Raw genomic sequence first — 17,581 nt, forward strand, 5'->3', positions numbered from 1 at the left:
TCTCACTGCTTTGAGGAAATCTTTAGGAAAATCTACTTAATCAGGAATTTAGATGAGTGTAGTACCTGAAAATGTGCTTTACTAAGATAACTGTTTTTCAATTCATCAGACCTCAAAACAACCCCTGGAATCCAAGCCAGTGAATTGGAAATGCTCAAAGTCCAAAAGCAAAGATTCCCTCCCCCTTGTGCTCATTCTGTTTTAAAAGATTTAGTGGACAAAATATAGTATAGTTTATTTTAGCTTAGTAACAAGTTGTGCATTTTCTCATGAGATAACCAGGATTAACTCATCAATATGATATTATTAGTGCCAAAAATCAAAGCTAGGTGATATTTTTAAGTAGCTGTTGATCCTTTATAGCAAGGAAATACATTCAATTTACTAGGTTTAAAAAAAATTGAAAATTGTCAGAACTCCCATTTATGGATTCCTAGGGGTTCAAGGACGTCATCAAAGGGTGATTAGTGACAGCAGGGATCCACAAACTTTTCCTGGAAAGGGCCAGATAATAAACATTTTAGATTTTGTGGACCATACCGTTTCCTGCACAACTACGCAATGCTGCCATTGCAGCATGAAAGGGGCTGTAGGCAATAGAAACGAATGAGCATGGCTGAGTTCCAATGAAATCTTACTTATGGACACTGAAATCTGAATTCATATCTTTATCACATGTAGCAAAATATTATTTTTCTTTTGATTTTTTTCCAACCATTTGAGAATGTAAAAACCATTCTTAACACACACACTACAGAAAAACAGGTGGCAGGAAGGCTGTATATGACCCACGAACTGGATTCTAATTCTGCTCTAGTTATGGCATTAGGTGGTTCTCACACCCTCAAGGATCTCAGTGAGGCCCAGAAAGGGATTACTAAATTTTAACTCAAACCCAGGCTTCTAGTTTTCCGATCCACGGCCCCGAACACCACTCTAGGCTGCTGGTTTAATCATGGTTTCAGACGTGGTCTTTGTGTCCATGTGGTGCAGAAAATAGATGTGTGGTCAGCGGCCCTTTCCAGGCGTTGACCATGTAAGGGCTGTCCTCTTATTAGCAGCCAGTGGCAACCTAATTTTGTCAAGCCTGACCCTAGGCTTACGCACCCTTTTCGTTTGTGCTTCTCTCGGGTTGCGGAGCCCGGGAGGCCCATCTGTCCCTTACTATTTGAGTCCCCGTTGTCTCATTGGCAGCTTTCTGAGCAGCTGCAAAATATGTTTTTAACTTTAAGTGGAAGTTGGGATCACCAGCGTCTGGCCTGGAACAGTCACTCTCGGCAAGGGCTCTTTCCGCTCTGACATTCCCTAGCTTTACGGACGCGGGTGAGTGTTAAACTAACTCCTCCCAGCTTCCCACGGCTGGACTTTCACTGCGGGCAATAATTAATGAGGTGCTTGCTCAAGGGCTAGGGAATAATGTGCACTGCTTTTTTTTGTGTTGTTGTTGTCGTCGGAAACTGCTCGGTTGCCTAGCACCCCAGTCGTCTGCCTGGTCGTCCCTCCTCGCGGCTCGGCTCTTCCAGTCGCCTCGCAACCGCAGCTCGGCGACCAGAGCCGGAACTGGGACGAGAGGTGCTCGTGCGCGCTCAGGGGGCGGCGGCGGCACCGCCCTCCCGGGAGGACCATGCTGCGAGGCAAGTCCCGGCTCAACGTGGAGTGGCTGGGTTACTCGCCCGGCCTGCTCCTGGAGCGTAGGCCGCTCCTGGCAGGGCGCACGCCCCGCAGCTCCGGCCGGTAAGTCACGTGAACGCACGCGCCCGCGCCCGCGCCCGCGCCCGCCCCAACCCAGCGTCACCTCGGCGCGCCGCGCCTGCGCGCCGCGGCCCCGCGCCGGGCGCTCGCCGGCACTTCCGGCGCGGCCTGCCTTGACCGGGCGCCCGCTGACCCCGCGGAGCGCGGCCGCTGAGCCCAGCCCGCCTCTGAGCACCTGCTGCGGCTGTGGCGACGCCATGGAGCGCCTTGATAAAGCGGCGCTGAACGCGCAGCAGCCGTCCGACTTCAGGTAGTCCCGAGCAGGGCCGGCCGGTTGGCCGGGCCCGGTCCGGGAGTGGGGCGGGAGGGAAGGACCGAGCCCAGCGGGCCTGCCTGCGGGGAGTGGGCGTGAGGTCTGAACCCTCGGGGCCGGGCTGCGGGCCGAGGAGATGGCAGGCAGGTTGCGGCCTGCCACGTCTGCACGCCCAGCCCCGACCCTTCGCTCGAGAGCAAGGGACTCGGGGTCACGGGGGATAGTTCGGTGGGCCTTTAGCTCATGCTTCTATCCTAGCGCTTCTCGCTGTCGTCTATATTGCGATCTTGCTGTTTGCAGTCTTTCTCCCCATTGCAGGGTGAGCTCCCTGAGGACAGGAACCCGGCCTTTTCCATCTCCGTGTCCCCTAGAGGGCCTGCATCGTTGGGGCTTAATAACTGTTTGCTGTGTGAATGAACGAATGGAAGGGGGTCAGGACTGTCTCTGGTTTGAGTCGGCTTCACCTGGGGAGTCGGTAGGATGGGGGCTGGTGGCTGAGTAGAAGGAATCAGAGGAGAGAGCAGGTGGTTTTGGCCCACTAGTCCAGCCAGTGATACCTCAATAGGCAAGAGGGTGGGAAGGGGTTTAGCTACCATTCAGTGATGACCTGTGTGGCAGGTTCAGCTTAGATGCTTTATTACGTACATTATCAGAATTAAGAAAGTGTTTAGTTTCCTGATTTTTAGAAACTATGAAGTTGACTCCGGATAAATGACAAGATCACACAGTTAGGTCTCACAATTTGTAAGTGTTGAAGCTGGCAGCTGTCCAAGCCCACTGACTCCAGAACCCTGTGATCTTTGGAGTCAGGTGATCTTTTTCACTCTCACAATGGCAATGTAGGTGTTGTTGTTGTTGTTGTTGTTTGTTTTCGTTAACTAGTGAGGCCACCAACAGATATTTTTATTCGGTACCTTTAGAATACAATATAGCTCTCTTAGACTGATTCCGGTGTTTCCTAATGAAATTTGCAGCGAAATCTCCTTATAGTGGAAGTCTTACTTGCGGTAAAAGGGATTGTGGTAAACTCTATCTGCCTAGAGTTTGCTGCAGTTTATAGGAAGTGGGTAAACTCTAGGTGGTTTTAAGAGTAGCGGCCCAATAAGGTGCATCCTGCATTATTTCTTTTATGTGAGAACAGTTCTAGTTCTGAATGTTCCTGTTCCTTTCTAACAAGTCTCAATAACACCCAATCAGAGGCACATAGGAGAAATCAACTGAATGACATCGTTGCTCTGTTTTAGAGTAAATCATCGGTTATAACCGAGCTGGCTTGTGCCAGCAGGACTGCCGGCTGCAGTGGGCTGTGGCTGGAAGCCAAGGAGAAAATGTCCTGTAAACACTAGAGGAAGTTTGAAAACTAATTTTTGAAAGTTTGTATGCTTAACTTTGTACTTGGTCCTATGTTTGTGAGAATGAAAGTCAAATTTTTGGGCTTAAGGTAAAGAGAGAAGTGAAAAGGAGTTGGAGATAAGCTACAAATTGTTAAGATGGTATATGTAGAGTGTGTGGGGCTAAAAATTACCATGCAGAAAAGATTATGCTTGGGTGGTAGGATCATAAGTGATTTTGTTTGCTTTAAAACATTTTTAGGGTATCATATCTATTTCTCAAAGCCAGGCCAGATAATAGGTATTCAAGAGGTACTCTAAAGAACAAAAGAACCAGTTAACCTTCCCTTTTTCTAGATTCTTAGGTTTGTTTCTTTTTCAGATTAGATAATCTGAATTTTGCACACCAAAAACGCATACTCTAACTCACCAAAGAAACACCCTGAAGGTCAAGTTTTTTGTTGGGGTCCACAAAAGAAGTGGCAAAATACTGACTTTTTGCATGTATGTATGTATGTATTCATTATACAATTTTTAAAGGTTATACTTCATTTACAGTTATTACACGTTGTTGGTTATATTTTCCAGGTTGTACAGGACATCTTTGTAGCCTATCTTATGGACAATACTTTGTATCTCCCATTCCTTCAACCCTATATTTCTCCTCCCCACTGATAACCACTGGTTTGTTCTCTGTATCTGTGAGTCTGCTTCTTTTTTGTTATATTCACTAGTTTGTTGTATTTTTGAGATTCCTCATATAAGTGATATCGTATGTTTGTCTTTTTTCTGACTTATTTCACTTAGTGTGGTAATCTCTAGGTCTATCCATACTGTTGCCAATGGCATTATTTCATTCTTGTTTATGGCCAAGTAGTACTCCATTGTATAAATACACTGCAGCTTCTTTATCCAGTCATCTGTTGATGCACATTTAGGTTGCTTTCATATCTTGGCTATTGTAAATAATGCTGCTATGAAGATTAGAGTGCATGTATCTTTTTGTATTAGTGTGTTTGTTTTTTTCAGATATGACTATTTTTTATAGAACTACTGTAGCCACTTTTATTCTTCATGAAGATTACACAATAAATTGTTCTAAAATTTTTCAACTAGGAAACAGTATAAGGGAGTTTATGTAGGAACTTATGTATATTGGATGAAATTGTATAGCTCAGTGATCATCAAAGTAGGATGTATTAAAAGATGATTCATTGAAGTATGGAAAGAAAACAGAACTTTTACATAAATTTATTTTTAACCTCCTTTTTAGGATCTATTTTTTCATATGTTTTATATTTTAAAGAATGCATCAGTAATATGTGTATAGATAATTTATTTTAAAAGTCATTATGCCGATATGGGAGTATGTGCTCAAAAGTTTTATTGATGGATTACATAGTCAAAAAAACTTGTGGAGGTGGGGTGGGTGATAGCTCAGTGGTAGAGCGAGTGCTCAGTATGCATGAGGTCCTGCGTTCAATCCCCAGTACCTCCATTAAAAAAAAAGTTTGTAGAGCATTGGTAGAAACTTGAGATGTTCCCTTCCTTTATGGGCTGCCAGAAACCTCTCAGCTAATTGTATACACAGTTATAAAAACTTCCGTGTCTGGATTTTCTAGGGATACAGAGAAATGTGCAGGACCATCTAGGATGCATACTGTCATGCTAAGTGCTGTGGTAACAGGTGTGAACCAAGTGTGACTGCATCCCAGAAAAACGAATTGTTCCAGCTGGTGCAATGAAGAAAGGTGCCAAGGAAAGAGAGACTATTTTGGAGGGGGGACTTTGAAGGCTGGGCTGTCTCCTTCCTACAGATACAGAAAAAAAAAACTGGAGTCTCTAGCTGAGGATTATCAGAAAGAATTAAGTTCACGTGTTGACTCTGAGTATAAAGTTAGAAGTGTGTTGAAGTTGTAGGGAGCCAAACTTGCCACCTCAGAATGTCCCTTTGGCATGTAGTTATTTTGAACTGAAAACAGTCAGGACTCACAGGACTCAGGAAGAAACCTTGACCTTCCCCCTAATTACCAAAAAGAATATAGTTAGAGGGCCTGTTCCTGGAATAAGTCTATCACCAGAGATATCAGCCGAGAATAGGGACTAGCTATGGTAGGGGGAACAGCATAGAAATCAGTCTGCTCTGTGGCCCATTGACTGCAGGGCCTGGCAAACATTTGTTTACCAAACATTTGCTTTTCCATCTTCATGTGAATTGCTTTCTTCCCCCTTTGAAGTTCCAATCCCCTACCCACAACAAGATGGTATTTAAAATGAAGGTTTAGGCCATTCTGACGAGTTACACAGTTTTCCTAGGTCTTTTCCTTGTATACGTGTTATTAAACTTAAGTCTGATTTTTCTTCTGTTAATCTGTCTCATGTCAATTTAATTCTTAGGCCAGGGTAGAGGAAAATTTCTTCCTCCTCAGCAAGGTAGTCTGAGGATGGTTAGATTTAAGGAAAAAAAGGACCTTTAAGAAAAGGATAAAAGCCATACGGCTTACTGGCTTTATACGTAATGTATGAGTTGGTCCATATGAGGTACGTGTGTCCAGGGTTGCTGGACGCTCAGGACAGATTCACTGTGGGAAGTGTTACTCTTTTGTAACAATGCATAGGACAGGTGCTGACCTACATCTGCTTACTGAAAAGTCAGTAACACAACACTAAGGAATACTTGAAAATGGAGTCCTTTTTCATGTGCACACATTTTTAGCATAATTGGGATAGTATACATCAGGGGTTGGCAGAGTTTTTCTGGAAAGGGTCAGATAGTAAATATTTTAGGTTTTGAGGGCCATGTGGCCTGGCGCCACTACTCTGCTCCGCCTTTGTAGCTCCATGAAGTCTAAGTGGGTTTCGTAAACACACGGGTGTGGCTGTATGCCAGTTAAACTTTATTTACAGAAGTAGGCAGGGGGCCCTCAAGTCTTATTTTGCAGACCTCTGACATATTTTGCAACTCTGTAGTCTGCCTTGTACCTTTGTTGTGTGGATATTTTCTGAATACTCGACAAAATAATTTTTAATGTCTCCATACTGATGTGCATCATTTGTGAAATCATTTTCCTATTGGATATTTTTATGTTAACCCAGTTTTGTTTATGCTGTTGTATTAATCTTTACATTGTTAATGTTTTAAGTATCAGTTTATCTGACTTATCTTTCTTTAAGTATATAATTTTAGAAGCTTGATTGCCTTTTTCAGAGTAGTTTTATTGTGTTTTGGAGCAAAACTTTTTCCATTGGAATATTTCTGTTGATTTTAAAATAGTCTGTGGACGAATAGAATTCACTGAATAGAAAGTGTTTTGATGTCAAACTTTTAATGCATCCATGTTATGTGACAGCCATCTAAGTTATACTCTAGGTATTTAATTACAAAGAAATTTGAGTAAGTTTCATTCAGCTGCATCTAGATTGTTCTAGGCTGCTTTTTCTTTGGAGATTCTCACACCTTGTCTGTACTGTATTCAGCTAGCCACTGATAGGATGCTTTGTGAAGGAACATTCATTAGTTGTTTTCTGTGGATCTCTCCCTTGCCCCCCCCCCCCCCCCGGGAATTCTGTGAATAGTGTATGTTTGCATAGCGCTTTGGAGATCACAGACCGTTTTCTTGCACCTTACACTTCTCTCGCACTAGGTCCACCCCGGGTCTCTAGGATCTTCCAGTTTTGAGTCCCTGACTGTGTTCCTTCTTCCTCTGGCCATTGCCGCCAAGGCAGTTACAAGGTTTCCAGCATCTTTTCTCTGGGGATTTATAGCATTTATGGATACAAGAATAGTTGAAAATGGCTGTGCAGGCTCTGATTTTCTCTTTGTTTACTTTATTCCAGAAATGAAAGTTCACTAGCATCCACTCTGAAGACGCTCCTGTTCTTCACAGCTTTAATGATCACTGTACCTATTGGGTTATATTTCACGACTAAATCTTATGTTTTTGAAGGTAATCCTAGACCATAAAATAAGATATTTTCCCCCTTAACTGTATTTGAGATGCTGTGCTTTTATGACCTGTTCATGTCTGTAGGCTGGGTATTCTTAATTTTACTTTTCAAAAATGATGTTGCTCATAATGATTCTTACTTCATGAAATGAACTTTTTCATCTCTCCATTACTTCAACTTGACATCTGTGGAGTAGCTTCCAGATCCTTTCTTTTAATAGCCCTTTGAGAGCACGAGTTGGCTGACTTGGGAGGAGGAATTGGGGGAACGTACCTTGGGCAGAAGAAATAAAGTCCACTTTTCTGTGTTGAAGTCCTGAGATGCAGTGATTAATTATGGTTTTCATTCAAAATAATGTTCTTCATGTGTAGAAGATATTCAGATCTTTGAGTGAATACTTAATTTATTACCACCCACAGTATTCCTTTTTAATTGTCTGACTAGTTAAATAAATATATAGCCAGTAAAAATTAGTACGCTTTTTTGTTTGTATTTTGATAAATTTTGGAATAAAATGGAAACTTTCTTTCTCTTGATAGGCGCCTTTGGGATGTCCAGTAGGGACAGCTACTTTTATGCTGCTATTGTTGCGGTGGTCGCCGTCCACGTGGTACTGGCCCTCTTTGTTTATGTGGCCTGGAATGAAGGCTCACGGCAGTGGCGTGAAGGCAAACAGGATTAATGTGAACATCTCCTTTTGATAGCATTAAATTGATTTTTTAAAATGGTAAATGCATATGGGATACTGATGATTTCAATAAAGTTGAAAGAATATGTTAAAATCAATCTTATGGAGTCCCTTTTGACTAGTACAAATTTTGAACCTTCTAATACAATAGTTTGTATCAATTTTAACTGTATGAGCTTCTTGTTTGCAAATGAGAATTTAGAAAACTTAAATTAGTTCCGAATAATTATGTTAAATTAGTTACACGTTATTCTGGGAAAAATTTGATTATCTTACAACAAAAATTTTTTATAGCATTTTGTCTTTTGGTTGGCTTTGAGTTTTACTTCTCTGGATATATTCAGATGTACATAGTGGAGCAAATCTACACTTTTGTTTTTCCCTGGAACACTTTTCCTAACTATGATTAAAATACCAGGTCATTGGATTTTGGGTTATAAATTCCTATTGAAAATTGCTTAAATTGTGGACATTGGAATAATCTGAACGTCACTGAGAAATTTTGTATTGTCATCCCTAGGCAATACAAATCTTTCATTACATTATTTCATGGGGAAACTAGACTGAATCACACCCATTCAGATAAAAGGACTGGTTTATTGAAGAATGCAGATAGTGAAGCAAGAGCTAGCTGCCTGGGTGCCTGGTCCGCTCCCTAAAGGCCTCTTGCTACAGGCCAGCCTCCGGCTTTCAGACCAGCTCGTTAATGATCTGCTTTGCTCTGTCATCCAACAATTAACTTAAGCTTAAATTACCAGGTTTGTGTAAACTTCCTTTAAATTTATTTTTCCTACTTTTTAATAATGTATATGAAGGAATTTACATTTAAATGTGTTCATTTTTGCATACTTAAGGGACTGTAAACAATCCTAAAAATAGATTATTTTTATTACCCAGGAAGTATTCTTGGAATTTCTAGTCTAGTCTTTTTAATCAATGCTCTTATATCCCAGGTACATATAGTTAGATAATCCTCGAGGTCCTTTCTGATAGAAAAAGATCCTGCGGTTTTACTGTAGTATTCTTAGTCTGTGTTCTTTCCAGCCACTGGGTACTACTTGTGTGTAATCAAAAAAACACACCCAGAAAAAAATGCATATTAAAACAGGAAGAAAATTTAAATTCCCTGTAATGTTGCCACTTGGAGATAACCAATATTTTGGTTTATATCCTGTGTGCATTTCTTAATACTAGTTTGATACTGACTAAAAGTTTGGTTTAAGTTCAGATTCTGCCAATTTCACCTGATGGCTATTTGCATTTTTTTCAGATGCGTGATTATTGGCTATTCTGTAAAAAAGCACATTCTGCCTTGACTCTTTTAACTGGATATCTCATTGTTCAAATTTCCTGTCATTGATAATTCCTAATACAATGGTCCTTGCTGTGTTTGCCATTACTGAATTGTTTGTTCACCCCCATTTTTGATGTTGTGGAACTGGACTAAAGGAGTAGAGAGGTAGTTAGGCATAAAGGCAAAGAAGGCATTTGTGTTTTTTTAATTGTTGAGAAAAAATAAAAGATGATTATTGTAGGACTATTTTTTATTCTTGCTTATAGTTAAATGCTGTCTACAGTTTAAATGTCTTAAGCAGTTATTCTAAATGTGAAAGGTTTTCTTAAAAGGACTACAGTTTTAGTATAAAGTTGTACAAATTTAATATGAAGTTGTAGAAAACCCCAGTTTGAGTCTAGTGTACTCTGTGGTTGATTTCTAGATGGTTCTCTCTTTAGCTGCCTTGTACTTAGAATTTGTCCACCTAATTTCTTTTTCTATAATGCCAAGGTTTTTCCTGTACTTTTGGGATCTTATGCTATTTGTAAAATATTAATGTCCAATGTTGGATTATTTTGTTTGATTTCAGACATTCACTGAGTATATAATATGGGTGTTTTTCTGCAAGTATTTAAACTGGAGATTCATGCAAAAGCAGCTGTAATTTCCTCTTGGAAAAGGTACCAAGCATCTGAAAGTTAGAATTCGATGCTGGAGTTGATATTTATGCTTATTACAATATAGACTTGTTTTCAAATCCGTTAATGTTTTCCTAGGGTTTTAACGGTTAATTCACTAGTTTGCAGCTGTTTAAATAACATATGGGATTCGACATACAGATTTATTTTTCAAGATGTCTCAGTGATTTCTTCTCATACAATGTACATACTTCAGGATGTTTAGAAAGAAAAGCTACAGTTGAGCCCTTATATAAATGCTATAAGGTAGGGATATGTTCGCTATTGTTTGAAAACTGATTGTAAGAGTGACCTCAATTAGGGAGTGTAACTTGAAGTGTCAGTACAGGCTACTGATTTAACACATTACTTTCTTCACCTCACCTCCCATTTTGCCCCCTAGAATATAATCCTTTTTTCCCATTGTGCTAAAAAATGAAAAGTCTGCTGTAGAATACATCTGATATTACTAGCTCTCCAGGTGGATACCATTTTACATGTGACAACAGAATTCAGTTTTGAGTTGTTACTGAAGGAATTTAAACCCTCCATTAAGAAAAACAACCCTGTGTTTCATGGGAATCTAACAAATATATGGTAAGATGGTTTTCATCATAAAAAATCTCAGGTTTGCCCAGAAAGCAACTGATTGATTTATTTGGTGTTTATTTTCCATTTTCATATAAGTTTTATATATACAGCTACAGTACCCAAGGAGGCCAGTAAAAAAACAAACAGGTAAGGTGTACCCAAGGAAAGGTGAAAGTTGAGGGCACATGAAAGAAAGAATTTATATCCTGTTTTAAATGTACCCCGTGTGTATTTCTTGTCTCCAGACAAGGTCATGTTTATTGTTTTAATTATGCTCAAGTGAAGTTGTAGACTGTTCTTAGGCCCATTTTATAAACGGTTCGCCTGTGGCACAGAATTTGTCACATGTCTTAGGTCAGCAGCAGGCTTCTCTGCTGCCAGGCACAGAGTATTAGAACCTGATGAACTCAGACTCATATGTAAGATAGTTTTTGCAAGAGCTGGGCTGAAGCAGCACATTCCTGACTTAAGAAGATTTCTTTTTGCAGGGAGAAAGGGTCACCTGAGGAAATAAATTTTTTTCAAGGACTTGGGGAACTAATGATAAATATTACATGGAGTCTATGAATAGATTGATTCTTTATATATTCATTAAAATAATCGTCTGGAATTCCTCAGTTTACCATCACTCCTGGCCGCACTTTCCTTGCCTGTTTTGTTGCTACGTGTGCTTGAAAGTAATATCTGCGTTACTGTGAAGATGTTCTATAGGTCATGTTTGTCAGTTACACAGACTAGTCTTCCTTTTTCTCAAGTTCAGTGAAATCTCACTGAACAATAATAGCAATAGCTAACATCTGCACAGCACCTTACAGTTTGCAAAGAACGTTCACATATTCTTGTTTTGAGTTTTGCTTAGTGAACCTGTTACGAGATGTCTCTTGATATCAATGCTAAAATGTTAGAACCTTTTAAGTTCACCAGAGTCACTGAATATACTGTAGTCGTGAATAGTGCCCTAACTAGGGGCAGGGTTTAGATGCGCTACGTTGAAGCCTGCGTGTAATTATCAAAATGGGGGGCTTGAGTCCTTTAGCCACTTGAATCAGATTTACTTTTGTAAGTGATGCTTTTCTAACCGTTACCTGGATGGGTTTTATATTCGTTATACTCTAACCTGTAATTTGTATAAATGTACCATCTGTTGTCATTAAAAAAGTGTTTGTAATGCCACTTTGATGTCTCCTGATTCAATTAATACTAAGTGTACTAACCTCTTCATTTTTTATGTTTATTTGCCTTTCTTTATAGCAAACAGAATGTGAACAGAGCTGCCAAGGGTAAGCTTTTATGCGGTAAGTGTAGACTAGAGATGCTCAAACTGGTTGGGGCTGTGAGGGATGCTGAGACTGGAAGGGCTGGTTAGATTTTGCTGTGGTAGGCCCATCAGAAGTGGTGGATCAGTGGGAAAAGGAAGCAGCTCCTTGCCTTGTGGCTTTAAAACAAATTCACTTGGTGGTCAGTGGGCTTTAAATACCACTGAAGGGTTGAGGTTGGGAAATACTTGTGGCTAATTAATTTAAGACGGGGGTCATCAATTCCAGGAGATGTCCAGCATGCCGCCCCTCATGTGGATGCCTGGTTTCCTCTGTCCTCTAGGCCACTTGTTGATTGTACAACTGACCCCAGTTAAATACTGCAGTGTTACGCAATTGGAGCCACAGATGAGGAGTACAAAGTTGTAGGAGGATTTTTCCCCTGCACGGGGGTTTAGTGCCCCTAATCCGCTTGTTCAAGGGTCATCTGTACTCCAGCTCCTTTCTGCACTTCGGAGGTTGCAGCTAGTTCTTAATGTTAATATCCACTTTCAAAGAAGATTTGAGACATCTTGTCAAAATATACAGATTACATACAATTGTATTTATATACAAAAGTACAGATGATAAAATGTCTAGGGAACTTAGGACACAGGTAATGGCTATGCGGAAACCACTGGAATCACCTTGTAGATTTACTGCCCAGACCTGAGCCAGAACCTGGGGGTGAGGCCTGGAAAGACATTTAGAACAGGCTGTGCTCTGACGCAGCTGGTTTGAGAACTGCTGCTCAAAATTGAGAATTATATAGGTATGTTTTTAATGCTGGACTTGATGTTTGTATAAAGCAAGCCTGAAATAGCAGGCACTTTATTAGGCAAAGGTAGAATCCTATATAATGCTACATTGAAGGTTTAGTTTAAAATCAGAATTTATGGGGTCCTTTACCATCCATATTGACTTTGCTTCAGTATTAATGAATTATGCTAAATGAAAACAATAGTACAGGAGGCCGCCAACTGGGAGACAACTTAGGCATGCAGAGAAATGGCCCCTGCTGCTGCTCAGATGCCTTCGCCTTATTTGGAATCCTCACCACTGTGGTCTTTGGAGAGAGGCAAAGTTTAACACAGGAGTTTAAGTGAATCTGGCTTCAACAGTAAAGCTGGTTGGGGGTGGGGGGTGTGGGTATAACTCGGTACGAGGTCCTGGGTTCAATACCCCAGTACTCCATCAAATAAATAATAAATATATAAACCTAATAACCCCCACAAAGGCCTGAAAAAATAAAACAATTTAAAAAGAAAGTTAATTTTTTTAAAAAAAGTAAAGGAAGTAATGGGGAAAACTGGAAATGGTTTCCTAGGCATATCTTCTCCATTAATAGTATGACTCCCCTGCCCCCAAATGCTTTTCCTCTCACTGCTTGCACCTTGCGACTTTATCTCCCATACACCCTGCTGTTTTGCCCATTAAAGATGCATTTAGGTTCACCCTCTTAGAAAATACGGGATTTGGGTGAAGAGCAGCTGCTCACACCCTGGCGATTCAGATGAGGCGTCCCTTCAGAGGAGCCTCAGGCTGTCCGACGGAATGGATATTAGAAACGGGACACCCTGTGTCTTTCCACTTCTCACCATCTTCACTGCTACTGCCTGGGTCCAGAGCAGCTTCCCTCCTCATCTGGTGCCTCTGACTGCTCTCTCCTGCTCTTGCTCCTGTCGTCATTTTGACACAAAGCAGCTAGAAATTTCCTTTAAAGTCATTCCATCAGGCATGCCATATCTCTGCTCGAAGTCCTCCAAATAGTTCCCAGTCCCACTGAGTCCTAACCAGGCTCCATACGCAGCCTACAAGTCAGGCCACTACCCTTCAGTCCATTTGCTTCCTTCCGTTCCCCAGACCTTCCATCCTCACTCCCGCCTCAACTTTGCGTTGCCTGTTCCCTCTGCCTGGTGTCCTCTCCCCTAGATCTTCCCCGGACTGGCTCTTCCTCATCCTTCAGGTTTCAACTCTTGTGTCACCTCCCCAGAGACGCCTCCTAATCAAAAGTCACAAGTCCCTCATCGGTCTCATAATACGTAACATAGGATGAAATTATCTTGTTTATTGTTTTTACTGTCTACCTCCATACATGAAAGTGTAAGCTTGCGAGAGTAGGCAGTGTCTTATTCACCGCTGGATCCTCAGTGCCTAGCACTTGTTTTAGTAAAGCTGTTCTTGGTTAACCACATGTAACAGAAAATGCAGTTCACACAATGGAGAAGGCCAGAGATGGCGCTAATCCATTAGCACAGGTGAATTACCGTTCCTGCTCTGTTTCTCTGCCATTCTCTCTGCATGTCCTCAGTGTACTGGTGACATCCTCAGGCTTCCCTCTCTCGTGGGGACAACATGACTGCAGCCATTCCAGGGCCTCATCAGTATACCACAGAGAGTCATCCAACCACCGAACAAACCCCCTGGGCTTTACTCTGTAGGAACTCTGGTCACGCACTCACCAGTGAAACCATCACTTTGGACATGCTATGCCAAGTATTGGTGGGGTTATGCCTGGACAAGTACCCAGTCTCAAACCAGTCACTTGGGGATGATACTGGTTAACGCAGGCCACTCAATGCCCACCCCAGACAGAGAGATTTGATGCTGGTAATGGTACCAGCAATGTTTACTATAGGGCTCAACAATTTTTTTTAATTGTCAGTTTACAATGTTGTGTTAATTTTTGATGTACAGCATAATGGTTCAGTTACAGATTTGTGACATGCATGAGACAATGTACTGTATATCCATGTATATGTAGCTACAGATATTGCCGTGGCTGTGCATATGGGTATGGATGTGGGTATGGACGTAGACATAGGTGTGAATGCAGGGGTGGGAGTCAGGACAGTGCACGGCCTTGGGTGGGTCCATTTTCTAGAGGACCTTACAGCTGCATGAGGACCCCGCCTCTAGTAGGTGGCAAGATACCCACACAGCGCCTCTTTATCAGATTTTATCAGCTCTGCCTCAGGAAGAAAGCTAAAACAGTTGGAAGGTCATCAAATTCTTTCTCCCATCTGTATCTGTGGCTCTCTGTTCTCCAGAACCGCACTCTGCTCTGAAGCCCTAAAATACACCCTCTTTCTCAACCATTCCCTACTCCCACCCTTCACCAGCGCATCTGTGGTCCTTTGGAGACACAGGTACATGGAGGAGGCGTGCTTTTGGCCTGCACACAAGCAAGTGTGTGGATGGGTTGGGTGTGCTCTTCGTGGATGTGGCACCAGGGTTTTCCTGTTTAACGAGGTCTCATAGAATGAAGCAATTCCAGTCGTTTAGCTAGGATCTCACTGAAAACATGTCCCAAAGACAATAGTGGCGAGATGCAGCCTGACATCTGGGACCGGGAACACTCGCCAGCACTCCACTGTATGATTCTGCAATTAGCAGCAGCATTATCAGGTTCATCTCTGGCCTATTAACACGCACAAAATCAGAAAGAACTAGAGTAGAAACAGAATCTGATTTTCTCAGCTATGTGTAAACTATAGAAATATGTAGTTTAAAGAAAAATGTATGTTGCATAGCCAGACTTTCTTATTTTAAAAATATTCACATTAGAAACTGAAAATGTTTTCAGGCTGTGAAAAATGAAGTCTGTTCACATTTCTGTATTCCATTTCTTTCTGAAAAATTGGATGTAGGACAGACTGAGAACACCACGCTTTTTTGCCCCTAATATTTCTGCTTCTCTTAGGTAGACACACAGTCCTTCCCTCCCAACCCACCTTGAAACAACCAGAATTGAGATTAAATAAAAGTTGAGTGGGAAAGGAATAGAAAGCTTGGTGAAATGGAACAAGATAAGTTAAAAGAGTCCCTCTGACTGATGTGGCAAAAGGGTCTGGTGGGGATTGCCACCTGTGGTTGGCAGCATTCTGAGATATCCCCAAGAGCCCCACCCCCTGGTACCTTCCCCTTAAATATGGATGGAACCTGTGAATATGATAGGAGACAAGCTCCCTTGACTTGGTTACTGTATGAGTTTGCTCAGGCTACCATAACAAAGTACCGTAGACTGGGCGGCTTAAACAATTGGAAGGTTATCTTTTCACAGTTCTGGAGGCTAGAAGTCAGAGATCTAGGTGTTGGCAGTGTTGGTTCCTTTGAAGGCCATTCTCCTTGGCTTGTAGATGGCTATCTTCTCTCTGTCTTCACATGGTCTTCCCTCTGTGTGTCCCAACCTCTTTTTATAAGTACACCAGCCACATTGGATTAGAGCCCACCCTAATGACCTCACTTTAACTTAATCTCTTTAAAAACCCTGTATCCAAAAACAGTCACATTCTGAGGTGCTAGGGGTCAAGACTTCAACATAGGAATTTGGGGGAACCCATTTCAGCCTGTAATAGTCTCTATATGTGGTAGGCAGAATGATCGACCCCCAGTTATTCCTGGAACCTGTGAATATGTTACTTGACCTGGAAAAAGGGAATAAGGGTGAAGATGAAACAAAGGTTGCCATTTAGCTGACCTTAAGAGATGGAGAGTATCCTGGATTGTCTGTTTGGACCCGATGTTATCACAGGGCTCTTGTGGTAGGCTAAAAACATGGCACCCCAAGATATATTCACTTATTATTTCCTAGAATCTGTGACTATTACCTTAAATGGCCAGAGAGTGGATATTACTTTATATGAGGAAAGCTGTGATTAAATTTAGGATCTTGATACCTTGAGGCAGTTTGCTATTTTTCAACGTGGTTTATTCACTTAACTCTGTCATCCTCAAGGTAGAAGTAGATTTTAAAGCATCTTATTCTATAGTTTTCTTGACTTTTATCAGGCACTTCGTCTTATAAATAGGCATCAAAAGATAATATCTGTTGGAATCATAATTAGAAACTAAGAAATAAAAAAAATTCAGCAAACTTAAAATCAATAAAGCTACTGCCTGAATACTTTCTGTTAATGTAAAGAAAAAAGTTGAGGAAATTTTTGCAAGAAGACATTCTGCACATCAGTTATGAGAATGGATCTACAATCTAGGTTACAGTATTTAAAGATTATTTTTGTATATTCATCACCATCTGGTCAGAATGAGGAAATGATATTCAAGCAATAAATCCATCATTCAGCTTTACCATAATTTGAACTAGTGTGTGTCTTTGGAATTTCACAGTGGGATTCTATATGTATGTGTTAGAAACAAAATAATATTCTTTCCTACAAGATGAATATAACTTTGGTCATTTTTTTGTCACTAAAAATAACACGAAGCTAAAAAATTAGGATCTTGAGAGGAGAAATTTATCTGCATTATCCTGGTGGGATAATCTTTGATAATCCCTAATAACCTAAATGTAACCATGTGTATCCTTTTAGGAGGGAGGCACAGGGAGTTTGAAGCAGATGGACACGGGGGAGAAAGCCATATAAAGATGGAGGCAGAGAATGGAGGGATGTGGCCACAAGCTGAGGAAGCCTGCAGCCACCAGAGGCTGGAATAGGCAGGAGGATCCTCCTCAGAGCCTCTGGAGGGAGGGGGCCCTGCCACTGCTTTGATTTCAGACTTCTGAGTTCCAGAACTGTGAGAGAATAAATCTCTGTTGATTTAAACCACCAAATTTGTAGTAATCCATTACAGCTGTCACAAGAAACTGACATAAGTCCTTAAAAGTGGAAGTGGGATGTGCAAGAGGAAGTCACAAGGGTGTGATGTGAGAAGAACTCTGGCTTCTGAGATGGAGGAAGAAGGCCAGTAGCCAGGGAACATCGGCAGCCTCTAAAAGCAGGAACCCCATGGCTGCTGCAGTTCTCCGGGG

General features: G+C 41.4%; 1 protein-coding gene across 2 annotated transcripts; it reads left to right on the plus strand.

The window, feature by feature from the left end:
* Positions 1-1,084: 1,084 nt before the first annotated feature.
* Positions 1,085-11,689, plus strand: VMA21 (vacuolar ATPase assembly factor VMA21). Of its 2 annotated transcripts, XM_074358807.1 has the most exons (4): positions 1,085-1,323; positions 1,474-1,734; positions 7,174-7,283; positions 7,824-11,689. In XM_074358807.1, the coding sequence occupies exons 2-4, from the start codon at positions 1,625-1,627 to the stop codon at positions 7,964-7,966; spliced, it is 363 nt and encodes a 120-aa protein (XP_074214908.1). In that variant the 5' UTR covers positions 1,085-1,323; positions 1,474-1,624; the 3' UTR covers positions 7,967-11,689. The 2 variants fall into 2 exon arrangements, with proteins under 2 accessions (XP_074214908.1, XP_074214909.1); XM_074358808.1 differs by lacking the exons at positions 1,085-1,323; positions 1,474-1,734 and adding an exon at positions 1,802-2,002.
* The last annotated feature ends 5,892 nt before the right edge of the window (positions 11,690-17,581 follow it).

Source organism: Camelus bactrianus, chromosome X, assembly GCF_048773025.1.
Source record: "Camelus bactrianus isolate YW-2024 breed Bactrian camel chromosome X, ASM4877302v1, whole genome shotgun sequence".
Classification (NCBI taxonomy): Eukaryota; Metazoa; Chordata; class Mammalia; order Artiodactyla; family Camelidae; genus Camelus; species Camelus bactrianus.